The sequence below is a fragment of the Columba livia genome, chromosome 25, assembly GCF_036013475.1.
Source record: "Columba livia isolate bColLiv1 breed racing homer chromosome 25, bColLiv1.pat.W.v2, whole genome shotgun sequence".
Taxonomy (NCBI): Eukaryota; Metazoa; Chordata; class Aves; order Columbiformes; family Columbidae; genus Columba; species Columba livia.
Window position 1 is genome coordinate 5556293 of NC_088626.1, and position 12916 is coordinate 5569208.

Here is a 12916-nt window from a genome sequence, read left to right on the forward strand (position 1 = left end):
AGGCAGGACTCTGGAGAACAGCCAGAGGTCGACAAGAATCAGGTCTCAGGTGACTTCAGCAAACTCAACCCTTACCTGTCCACAGGAGCAGAGCAGCTGCATCCAAGGGTGCTGAGGGGGCAGGATGATGTCACAGTGAGGCCAGTCTGCACCATTATGAGAAGTCATGGAGACTGCGGGAGCTCCCTGACAACTGGCAGAAAGCAAATGTTGCATGTACCTTTCAACAAGGCTTGAGGCACAACCTGGGGAGCTAAAGGCTGCTTAGCTTCACTTTGGATGAGAGATATGTACCAAAGCATGTCCTGTTGGATTGCATTCCTGGGTGTGTGAACGAGCAGGGGACTGGGTGAGCCCAGGTGGGATTATGCACGACCATCCTCACTGCTTCCTGTGATAAAAGGACCACATGTGTGGCTGACGGAAGAGCAGTGGGTGTTATCAACTGGGACAACAGCAAGGCTTTTTGCACCAACCCCCAAAATATTCTCTTTTCAAGGACAAACAGACTGGAGGGCTGGGTCAATGGAACCCTTATGGTATCCAAGCAGAGGAAATCCAAAGTCCTGTCCTGGGGTGGATGAGCCCCTTGAAGTATTACAGCTTTGGGACGTCCTGGCTGGGTTACAGCTCTGCAGAAACATTTATCCATTCACAATGTTGGGAAGAATGTATTTTTGGAATGGGACTGTATAAATCTCTATTTACATAGAGTGAGAGAAAGTGGCGTCATCTTGCTTGTCCGCATCTATGTCCTCTGACAAAAATAATGAGAATTTATAAATCAATGTCTAAGTTTTGAAATGAAGACTTCTTACCCAGCTATTACACAGAGATCTTTTCTGTATATGTTTCAATCTTAACATCACATTTTCATTCAGAGGCTGATGCCGTCACCCACTCAGAGATGGCCACTGTCTCTGAGATACACAGAGGGAGCTGAAGCCCTTATGTGGGACAGGGAAATGTGACCCAGGAACTACAGGAGCCTTTCTGAGGCAGGAGCTGGTGGCCGGGCAGAAGAAACCACGGCATCCTGGGTAAGACAAGTGATTTCCCTCTCTTCACTAGACAAGAAAACCTGGGCAATTGCACCCAGGGTCTCCAACACCGCTCTTATCCCACAGCATCTCCTTTATCAATGGTCTGGATGAGGGGATCAACTGCACCCTCAGTAAATTTGCAGATGACACCAAATTGGGTGTGTGTGTTGATCTGCTGGAGGGTGAGAAGGCCATACAGAGGGATCTGGACTGGTTGGATCGTTGGGCAGAGGTTGATTGTCTGAGGTTTAACAAGACCAAGTACCGGGTCCTGCACTTGGGTCACAGCAACCCCAGGCAGCCCTACAGGCTTGGGGAAGAGTAGCTGGAAAGCTGCCTGGCAGAAAGGGCTCTGGGGTGTTGATTGATGGCAAATGAACATGAGCCAGCATGTTCCCAGGTGGCTGAAAAGGCCACCAGCATATTGGCTTGTATCAGGAATAGTGTGGCCAGCAGGACTAAAGAAGTGATTGTGCCACTGTTCTTGGTGCTGGTGAGGCCACACCTTGAATCCTGTGTTCAGTTTTGGGCCCCTCATCATAAGAAGGACATTGACGTGCTAGAGAGAGTGCAGAGGTGGCAACAAAGCTGCTGAGGTGCTGGAGCACAAGTGTGATGAGAAGCGGTTGAGGGAGCTGGGGCTGTTCAGCCTGGAGAACAGGAGGCTACCGTCTTATCACTGTCTACAGCTACCTGAAAGGAGGTTAGAACATGGACGGGATTGGTCTCTTCTCTGAAGAAGCAAGTGATAGAAGAAGAGGAAATGGCTTCATGTTGTACCAGGGCAGGTTTAAACTGGATATTAGGAAAAAACATCTTCCTGGAATGGGTTGTCAGGCATTGGAACAGGCTGCCCAGGGCAGTGGTGGAGTCACCATCCCAGAGGTGTTTAAAAGGTGATTAGATGAGCTTCTTAGGGACATGGTTTAGTTCTAGAGTTAGGTTATGGTTGGACTCAATGATACTGAGGGTCTCTTCCAACTGAAATGATTCTATGATTCTACCTGAGATACTCGTTGGTACAGGTGTGGAGCAGGACATATCCTCTTTGAATTGCTGGAACTCCTGGAACAGTTCCTCACCTGCCATGTCCAGTAGTTTTTCCACTGCCGAGATGAATGAGCAGAAGATATTTTGTTTGACTTGCTGGAGTTGGCTAGTGAATTCTTCCACTGTTGGTCACTCTTAATCTTTCCAGTTCAGTACTGCCAGTGACTTGGAATATGACAATGCTTTGCCCCGTACAACCTTACACCACATGGGTCATGTGTGCTGGACTTTATATGGAACTTCTGGTAACTGTGTGTTGTTCAGGTCACTATAAATCACCTCTAGCACAGCCAGTTCCCTCAGGTACTGGATACCTCTCTCCACTCTAGTCCACTTGCCTGGGTTACATGTAAAATCTTCCTTGAAGGGACATCTTTATGCCTGACAGGAGTCACCTCCAGATGCTGAGGGCTTGTGCCCCTTTTCCAATTGCTTTGTCAATACCTCCTTCCCTAGAAAGGGATCCCAGTTCCTCGGCTTCCCTACCCACCAATTCCAGGTTATTGGCCCCATTATCCCAGCACTGGAGCCACCAAGCGAGTCTGGACAATGCCCAAAATATTTTTGCTTTTCTCACAGCTCATTCAGGGATAGGGATCAGGAGGCTGCCATCTCATCTTCTTCCTCCTTTCCTTCTCGTGATGACCCTGCTTTTTGATCATCTCTTAGTAGATGAGCTGACTTCCGCTTCCAAACTTCCTTCCTTTGTATAGGTGAGGCTGATACTGGCATGGGCTTGTCCTGTGGGCCATCTGCAGTGCCTGTCACCGGGCTTTGAGTAGCTGCTGTGCTTGTTGCTGGGGACTGAGTGGCAGCAGTGCCCATTGCAGGCATAGGAGTAGCCACGGTGATTGTCGCGTTGTTGTCAGATCCAGAGACCTTGTCTTCCCCTAGGGGGTAATGAACAGTATTGAACAGGGCTCGGAAGGCATGGGCCAGGCCCCAGCACACTGCAGTGAACTGTGTCTCCCTGGAATTGCCAGGGCGACACCACACATCTTCCAAATATCCTACTGTTTTTCAGGATTCTGCCACTGTTCAAGGGTGAAGTTCCAAAACGCTAGAGGCACACATGGTCCTAGGCATTTGCTGATGCTATTCCACACACTCTACCACTCAGCCTTGGGGCAGATATCTGGATGATATTCTTAAATTACTTGCTAATCTTTGACAAAACAGAAACAATACTCTCAAGAGATACTAATAGAAGTATTTTAACTACCAAAGGCTGTTCGCAGTAATGATATGTTATTGTAATGAAGGAGGAAACATCATAGAAAAAGGTAGAAAAGGTGCCATTCTGTATCTCCTCCAAAAAAAAATTATTGATAAAAGAGGTTTAATTATAATTGTCTCCACATGATGGTGGCCAAAGAACACTAATATCTTCATTACAAAGCTCAAATACCAGATTAAGCTCAGAGTCAGTGTTCTAATAATGAATTTCCCAGGCAAAACACCACTAATCCTTGCAGAGCACAGAAATGTGTGAGCTCCAGCAACCATCTTTAACTTGTACCACAAAAACAGGAGCAGAGATCAGATCAAATAAACAAATATCAGCAACAGCTTAATCAATATTGTGACCCACAACCCTTAGATACAAATCCTTTAATATGCTCTGCTTAATCTGTTATTATCTCACATTTTTCTTGCACCGTGTTGTGCACCAAAGAGGACTGTTGTGGTTTAATCCCAGCCAGCAACTGGGACCACGCAATCGCTCACTCACTCCACCTCCCCAAGTGAGATGGGGAAGAGATGGGGGAAAGAAACAAAACCTCATGGATTGAGATAAGAACAGTTTATTAGAACAGCACAGGAAGATAAAACAATGATAATAATAGTAATAGTAATAATAATAATAACAATAATAATAATAGAATATACAAAAAAGTGATGCACAATGAAATCACTTACTGCCCACAACATCAATAATTTCCAAGCAGTGGTATTTGACCCCTGTACAACTTCATTTATATATAGCTTGGGTCAGCTTTGCTCCCTCCCAAATTCTTCTGCATCTGGCGGAGTATGGGAAGATGAGAAGTTTTTTAATATCTGGCAAAAATCAAAACTTCAGTGTATTATCAACATTCTTCTCATACTAAATTCAAAACACAACTACTAGAAAGAAACTTATCTCAGCTAAAACAAGGACAGTATCCATAAATAACCAAGGTCTCTGCTATCCCAGGAGAGGCCATGGGGACCCAGCAAGATCATGAAAAAGAGACTGAAGGATGATTAACATCTCCCTCAGTGAAAGCCCATGGATGGTTCAATATGTGCACTGGAGAACAGCTCAAGTAACGAAAAATGCTCTGAGCCCTTTTCACAACTTTAGACCCCTGGGAAAGAGATCAGTGTCAGTGCAGCCCATCCAGTTGCATTTGTGTCCATCACTGAGCAGTGTGGGAGATTTGAGGGATTTTCTTGAAGTTAATGTGTGGATGGGTTTATATTAGATGGAGATTTGTTACTGAACTAGCCAGGCCCAAAAGAATTTCAAGGGCACCTTGTCAAGCTGAAAATAGGATATGCTGTGGGAGTGGGACAGTTCAGCAGCTGCAGGGCAGCAACACAATATAAATCAACAGACCTATTAGCAGTGAGACTCGGGTGCGTAGACATCTCGTGAACATAGACAATATCCAATCAGTTAATGCATGCTTGGAGCGTTGATGCATGATCCGGAAATAACTGCATATATAAGGAGGCTTGTTTCTGTAATAAATAGGCTTCACTTGAATTCATATTGGATTGTGTGGAGTCCATGATAATTCGCCCTCACTGAGCAGCACAACCAGTCTGCAGTCACTCCATAGTCCTGCAGCCAACCTGCTCTGTAGAGCATCAGTGCCAGGTTAGGGCCCTGTGGGGAGCACAGGGGAGGGGCCAGGAGCACCAGATCAGATCAGAGGAGGGATGGGGAGAGATCAGACAGGAATTGACCTGGGCTGGAAATTGCCTTGGAGAGAAAAATGCTGTTGTTCAGCTGCCCCAAGATAACACCCAGAGTTTAGGGTGCAGGGCCAGAAGTCCTTGCTGTCCTGGTGCTTCACCAGGCCTGGGAAGTAGCTGGAGAATGATTGGTGCCCATCTCTCAAGGCATCATTCCTTGTGAAGGGAGACATGGAAAACAAATCTGGGACCTGTGTCAGGGCTTGCACTGAAAAAAAGTATTCACCCAGAAGACACATCGTTTTGTTCTGGTACTTCTGGTGCTCAGCACATCCTAAGACAAACCCCACATGTCACGTTTACCCCAAAAGTCACCCCTAGACAAGGCTCCTTAGCTGGGTTAAGACAGAGACCTGGGTTCTCACTGTGACTGCAGGAAGGACAAGGCCTTTCCTGGTCCTCTACAAGGCTGGCAGCCTCTGTGGTCCTCACCAGAAAAGGCAGCACTGAGAGGAGAACTTAGGAAACTGTACACCATATCCATGCCCTTTGGGAGTCCTTAAGGAGAGTCTCTCAGTCCAAATATCCAGCCCTTCTTGTTGCTTCATGAACAACCAGGAGAAACTGCTCCAGGACTCTCATTCCAGACCCCATCTCCTACATCCCAGACAGGCAGTGCGCTCCCCATTGTCACTGTGATGATTCCAGGTGATACTTAAAATCAGCAATTAGTAATAAAATAATTCTATATAACTAAGGGTCATAGATTTTAGGCACTTATAAGTTAATAGTAATAAGGTTCACAGATGTCGTTTGTCAGGCACTTGTTGGGCATTAAGTGAAAAAAATAGTATTTTTTCAGCAGGAGAAGGTTAGGAGACAATGCCCTTGCTCTCAGAGGAAAAGGTTGTGACACCAGTGCAAGGAGGTTTCAAGTAGAATAACAAAGAGATGTAATGCATATGCAAAGGATTTATTGGAAATGTAATGAATATGTATGATCTGTGTGAATATAACCTGTGTCTGTGAATTGTTCAGGACCCCCATTAGGCAAAAACAATTCCCATGGGAGCCAATAAATCAATAAAGGGTTCTTGCTTCTAAAATAGTAAATTGATTTGGTTTTAGAAGTTTTTTTTTATTAGCCAATTTACAGTATCAGGCTGTGACTCAAACTATAAATGTAGATGGTAAATTAGAAGTTAGATGGATAATGAATTCTTTTGTAAGCAACCTTATCACGTTTTAAAAAAGCAAAACCAAACAAGCCTCTCCCCAACTGCAAAAAATAACATACAAATTAAAAAAATACGCTAAAGAGAGGATAGGCCCATCATGAGTTATGCCCTGAGTGATATGCAGAAGATAGGAAGTTTATTGCCTTTGAAAAATATCCAGACATTTGTTTCCTTAGGGTATTCTTGAGGTCCTGGTTCCTCATGCTGTAGATGAGGGGGTTCAATGTCGGGGGCACCACTGAGTACAGAACAGACACCAGCAGGTCAAGGGATGGGGAGGAGATGGAGGAGGGCTTCAAGTGGGAAAAAATAGCAGTGATCAAAAACACGGTGACCACGGTCAGGTGTGGGAGACACGTGGAAAAGGCTTTGTGTCGTCCCTGCTCAGAGGGGATCCTCAGCACCACCTTGAAGATCTGCACATAGGACACCATGATGAACACAAAACACAAAAAGAACAAACAGACACCAACAACAATAAGCCCAGCTTCCCTGAGGTAGACGTTTGGGCAGGAGAGCTTGAGGATCTGGGGGATTTCACAGAAGAACTGGTCCAGGGCATTGCCCTTGCACAGGGGCACTGAAAAGGTATTGGCTGTGTGCAGCAGAGCACTGAGAAACCCAGTGGCCCAGGCAGCTGCTGCCATGTGGACACAAGCTCTGCTGCCCAGGAGGGTCCCGTAGTGCAGCGGTTTGCAGATGGCAACGTAGCGGTCGTAGGACATGATGGTGAGAACAAAATACTCTGCTGAAATGAAGAAGACAAACAGAGTGACTTGAGCAGCACAACCTGCATAGGAGATGGCCCTGGTGTTCCAGAATGAATTTGCCATGGACTTGGGGACAGTGGTGGAGATGCAGCCCAGGTCGAGGAGGGAGAGGTTGAGCAGGAAGAAGTACATGGGGGTGTGGAGGTGCTGGTCCCAGGCTATGGTGGTGATGATGAGGCCATTGCCCAGGAGAGCAGCCAGGTAGATGCCCAGGAAGAGCCAGAAGTGCAAGAGCTGCAGCTCCCGTGTGTCTGTGAACGCCAGGAGGAGAAACTGGGTGATGGAGCTGCTGTTGGACATTTGCTGTCTTGGGATGTGGGTTCTGTGATAGTAAGAAAAAAAGCGAAAAGAATGGGGAGATTCTCTGAGCAAAACCAAAGCCATTATATACACTACTACTGCTCCACATGACCTTGCTGTTTTTTAGAAGACCTTCCTTCAGCTCTGAGGCTGAGCCCTGGGTGGTGCTGGCTGGAGGTGCAGTGAGGAGCAGGGCCTGTGCCCGCTGGCTGCTGAGGAGTCAGCCCTGCTCTGCAACAGGGGGCATCGGAACAGGGGGTAGGGGCCAGTCCTGGGGTTCAAAGTTATAGTCTGAAACTGCTGCTGGTGGAGAAGGGCCTGTCAGCATCTGCACTATCACCAGAAGGAAACAGGATGGTAAAATGAAGTTTGAAATGTTTGCTTTTCTTACAGCTTCACAGAATCACAGAAAGTTAGGAATTGGATGGGACCTCGAAAGATCATCCAATCCAATCCTGCAACTCACCTGGGGAGTGTTGTTTGGTGTCAGAAAACCTCAGCATTTCTGCTGCATTCAGGGAGAACAGAGGGAGTCCTGTGAGACAAGAGGATGCCTGTGGGTCAGTGCAGAGTGAGGACAGCTTCCCTGGGCTGGCACCTTTCTGAGACGGAAGGTGACCACACTCCCATGTTAAACCGAGAAGCCACCAGGCACTGCTGAGAGCAGACGGACCCACCTCAGACCATGACATGTCTCACTCTTTCCTAAAGTCTCAGCACCCCATGTTTAGCCCCAAACCACACACAGTTTGTTTCACAAACCCAACAGCATTTTCTCTGTCCAAGGTCTCAGCACTCCCATCCCCAGAGAGCCTGACAGCAAGAACAAGATCCCAACAGCAGTGACCCAGAGCAGGGCAGCAAGAAGGAAAATGCGGTGAGGGTGGGTGTGAGAGAGGCCAGGGCAGAGGCAGCCGGGCACGCAGACAGCGTCACCCTTCCCCAGCTGTGCAGCCACCTCCCAGACACCAACACTGCCGGGCAGCTGCTCTCAGCCCCTGTGCTCTGCAGAGGAACTGGAGCTCTGGCTGCACAGGAGCTGCTTCATGCCTTGGAGCCCCCGGCCCTGAGGGCAGAGGCTTTGCTGGGTGGGACAGGAGGCCAGGGGGCTGCTCACAGGAGGGATCTGCACTGCAGGGTATCATACAGAGATTTCTGTGTTCTCCCTTTCACAACATTTCTGGGTTTATTTTCCTCTCTTTCCAATATCACATCCCTTCTGTTGGAGATTTTCCCCCTGGGAGGTGTTTCCCTGTCCATGTCTCTTCCCTGTCAGTGATCACAGACCATCCCACCCTCTGTGCCCTCCCCCTGGCCCTACAGATCCTGCCTGTTCACAGGGCACTGCCTGGGGGCACCTTCCTGTTTGCAGGTTGGAAAACAGGACAGGTCAGACTAAGGCTGACAGGTCCAGCAAAGGTGATGCAGGTGCTGTCCACAGGCAGAGGTGTGGGGAAGGGATGTTATGAGGCTTCTGGCAGACGTACTGATCACTCCAAGTTGCAGTTCAGGAGTATCAGTGACTTATTTAAGCATGAGAGCTCATTTTCATTCTATTCTTTCCTGCACCCCCCACACCATGGGATTGGAAACTGAAAAGACAGGCTCAGGAAAGCTCCTTATCTGTCTGCTAATCCTTGCATTGATCTTGTCCTTGAGGCATCCACTTGGAAAAATCCTGGGAGTGATCTGGAGCTGTGAGCAACCCTGACTTATACAGCACCCTCTCCACAGCAGAAACATCTTTCCTGCCCTCATAGAGGTCGCTCCTTCCCCAACTGCTTCTCCCCACAGCACCATGGGGATCTCCCCTGCAGGCTGAGTGCTGACCCTGGAAGGCTGCAGAGTACCTGCCCTGTCACAGCCCTGGGGTGCAGGGACCATGCTCTGCAGGACAGCCCTGGGCACCCCTGGGTGCTCACCCGGCTTCACAGCTGTTCAGCATGGCCTGACAAGAGCCCCTCCTTACAGATCCCTCAAGCTGTGCCTGTGCCAGTTTCAGGAGATGCCTCCAGGAGCTACAGATGCACTGCCCTGAACCAGAGACTTACCATGGCAAGGGCTGCAAAGGTTTCTCCTCCAGTGAGCTCTCAGTCATCCTCCCAATCCTGACCACCTTTAGTCTCTCTCTGCCTTGCTCGTCTCCTGAGATCCCCAGGCAGAGCCCTCAGCCCTGCTGCACTTTGCAGAGGAGCTGCTCCTGGGCAGAGCTGTCTCTCTGCAGCGCTGCTGTTTGCCATGATCTCCTTCTGTCCCAGGAGCCCAGCCCAGCTCAGCAGCACAGGAGCAGCACAATGCACTTTAATGACCCCTCTGTGGGTTTGGTGCTGAGTCCATGGACCTCAAACCCTGGAGGAAGTTGAAGAAATGTCTCAAGAAGTCCAAGTCAGATTCAAACTGCAAAGTTTCTTGTAATATTAATGGGTCCTGCTGAGGAACACTTTGGGGGAACTGACCCCAGGGTCTGGTCAGAGATGACAGGCTTAGGAAAACCAAGGTGAAGGTCTCTCTGATGATCAGTAATCCTGGATGTATTTCATTAATCAAAAGGCCAAGCCCTGACCCTCAGCCCTGGGAAGGCAGATCCTGTCCCTCCCACGTTGCCCAGGGCTCTTTCTGGGACAGTGTGATGTGGGGCTGTGCAAGGCCAAGGGCAGGACTATGGTCCCACACCTCCCAGGTTCCTGGCTGGGGACAAGGAGGCCATGAGGCCCCTGTGCTGCAAGGACAAGGTGTCTCCTCACAGGCATTGGAGGTGGAAAACAGAGCCATAGCCAAGGGGAGAAGAAGCTCATGTCTGGTGGGGGCTTTCAGCCTCTTTACATCCCTTGATGATCTCCACAACAGCCTGTCCTGTGCTGTGGCATCCCCTGCACCTCTGTCCCTGCAGGCTGGAGACATCCCCCCTGCTGCCCCACCTTGCTCGTCTGAGGATCTTCCTTCCTTTGCTGAGATCTCTCCATCCACCCCAGCTGTTCCTTGAAGCACAAAGCCTTGGGATGACGCAGACTCCCTCTGGGTGACCTGCTCCACCACAGCACTGCCCTTCCACTCACATTCCTTTTTGCTCATGTCCAGCCTGGACCTCCCCAGCTGCACTTTGGGCCATTATTTCTTTCTCATACTGTTTCCCAGTATGAAGAAATCTCCACCGTCTCTGAAAACACCCTTCAGGCACTCTCAGGCTACTCCTACACTGCTGCTGGGCCAAAGCAGCCCAGGTCCCTCAGCATCCCACACCATCTGCACAAGGTCCTGAACCTGCCTTAGCAGATCCCTGTACTCTCCAGTTCCTCCCTGCTGCTCCAAACTGGGAAGCCACACACTGGCACACACCCGTGTGTGTGGGGTCACACCAGTGCTGAATCAAATGGGATAAGGACTCCAGGTGTCTGGGTCCCCACGCTCCTCCTCATGCAGCCCCGTGTGCAGCTGCCTTGTTCATGGTGAACGTGCACCACGGGCTGGTGTGGGGACCTTGTAGTGCCCAGGCCCTTCTCCTCAGGGTCACTGCTCAGCGTGTCAGGTCCTGATGGACGGGGTTATTCTCCTGCCCCAATGCAAAACTGGCCACGGTTCCTTGTAAAAGTTAAGAGATTCCTGATGGTGGAACCCCAAGTTCCTCAGGGTCTGGACTCCTCCTGAACTGCTGCAGCCACAGTCCCTCCTCTTCTGCCCAGGGCAGGGACTGCTTGCCCGGGGAGCCCCCAGTGCCCCCGCGAAGAAAAGGGGCCCTGGCCTCCAGGACTCTGATCAGCCCTTCAAGAGGTCACTGCAATGTCAGCAGTAGCAGGTTCCATCAAGAGTTTATTCAAGAAAAAGGAAATAATTTCCAATTTCCCTGGCACATTCTTGCAGTGCTGCTTTCTCCTCCTTATCCTGGTGCGTCTCCCTGACGGCCATGCCCCACTGGTTGTGGCACGGGACTGTTGCGGGGCATCGCCATGTACCCCCACAGCCCCAGGGCGGTGTCATTGGTGCCCTCACTCCCAAGGGCAAACCCAGCTTGTCACTTCCACATAAAGGAGCTCCATACACCCAAGCAACCTCTTCACTTTGAGGGAATCCCACTACTCATCCTTCCAGCCTGTCACTCCTGAAAAGCCTGTACACAGCCACTGCAGCACCCCAAGCTGTGTGACTTGTCCCACCACGCCTTGGCAGCTACTGCATGGATGTCAAACAGCACAGGCTGCAGCTTGTCCTGGCTGTGCCTGCCAAATGCATTATCTGTGTGTGAGAGCCTTGGCACCTCACGTAACACTGCAGGCCTGTAACTGGCATTAAAGGGAAAAACTGCCCTGAATTTGATTCGGCAATAGAATCATAGAATCATTTTGGCTGGAAGAGACCCTCAGGATCATCGAGTCCAACCATAACCTAACTCTAGCACTAAACCATGTCCTTAAGAACTTTGTCTAATGCCTTTCAACCTCTCCAGGGATGGTGACTCCACCACTGCCTTGGGCAGCCTGTTCCACTGCTTCACAACCTTTTCCTTGGAGAAATGTCTCTTAATATCCAACCTGTACCTTTCCTTGAGAAAGTCGAGGCTGTTTCCTCTTTTCCTGTCACTTGCTACTTAGGAGAAGAGACCAACTCCCCCCATGCTCCAACCTCCTTTCAGGCAGTTCAGAGATCAGAAGGTCTCCCCTCAGCTCCTGTTCTCCAGGCTGAACCCCCCAGGTCCCTCAGCCGCTCCCATCACACTTGTGCTCCAGCCCCTTCCCCAGCTCTGTTCCTTTCTCTGAACTTGCTCCAGCACCTAAAGGGCTTTCATGGCATGAGGGGCCCAAAACTGACACCAGGATTCAAGATGCAGTCTCATCAGTATGCTGGTGGCCTTTTTGGCTATCTGGGCACACACTGGCTTGTATTGAGCTGCTGATTACCAACAACCCCAGGTCTTTTTATACCAGGCAGCTTTCCAGCCACTTTTCCCTGAGCCTGGAGCATTCATGGGGTTGTTGTGATCCAAGTATGTGACCTGGCACTTGGCCTTTGATAAACCAAATACAACTGGCCTCAGCCCAATGATCCAGCTGGTCCAGATCCCTCTCTATGGCCTTCCCACCCTCCAGCAGATCAACGCTCCCACCCAACTTCGTGTCATCTGGAAACTTACTGAGGCTGCACTCAGTCCCTTCATCCATATCATTCTAAAGATATTAAACAGAACAGGTCTCAGTACTGAGCCCTGGCAACACCAACTTGTGACTGGCCACCAACTGCATTTGGCTCCGTTCACCACAACTCTTTGGGCCTGGCCCCCAGCCAGTTCTTTACCCATTGCAGATACACCATTCAGGCCATGAGCTGCAGCTTCTCCAGGAGATGCTGTGAGATACAGTGTCAGAGGCTTTACTGAAGTCTAAGGACACAACATTCACAGCCTTTCCCTCATCTACTGGGGGGGTCACCATGTCATAGACAGAGATCAGGTTGGTCAAGCAGGACCTGTCTTGATGTGAGGTGCCAGAACTAACCCCTGGATTCAAGATGCAGCCTCACCAGTGCCCAGCACAGGGAATGGTCACTGCCATGGGCCTGCTGGCCACACTCTTTCTGATACAAGCCAGGATGCTGTTGGCCTTTTTGGTCACCTGAGCAC

At 49.7% G+C, this 12916-nt stretch overlaps 1 protein-coding gene across 1 annotated transcript; it reads right to left on the reverse strand.

Moving 5' to 3' along the window:
- Positions 1-6135: 6135 nt before the first annotated feature.
- LOC110366241 (olfactory receptor 14J1-like) lies at positions 6136-7305 on the reverse strand. The gene has a single exon (XM_065040738.1). It carries the CDS (start codon positions 7303-7305, stop codon positions 6331-6333), a length of 975 nt encoding a protein of 324 aa, XP_064896810.1. The 3' UTR covers positions 6136-6330.
- Between the last annotated feature and the right edge of the window lie 5611 nt (positions 7306-12916).

Excerpts from the sequence above, each read along its gene's own strand:
- LOC110366241 (XM_065040738.1), bottom strand. The coding sequence starts at position 7,305 with ATGTCCAACAGCAGCTCCATCACCCAGTTTCTCCTCCTGGCGTTCACA.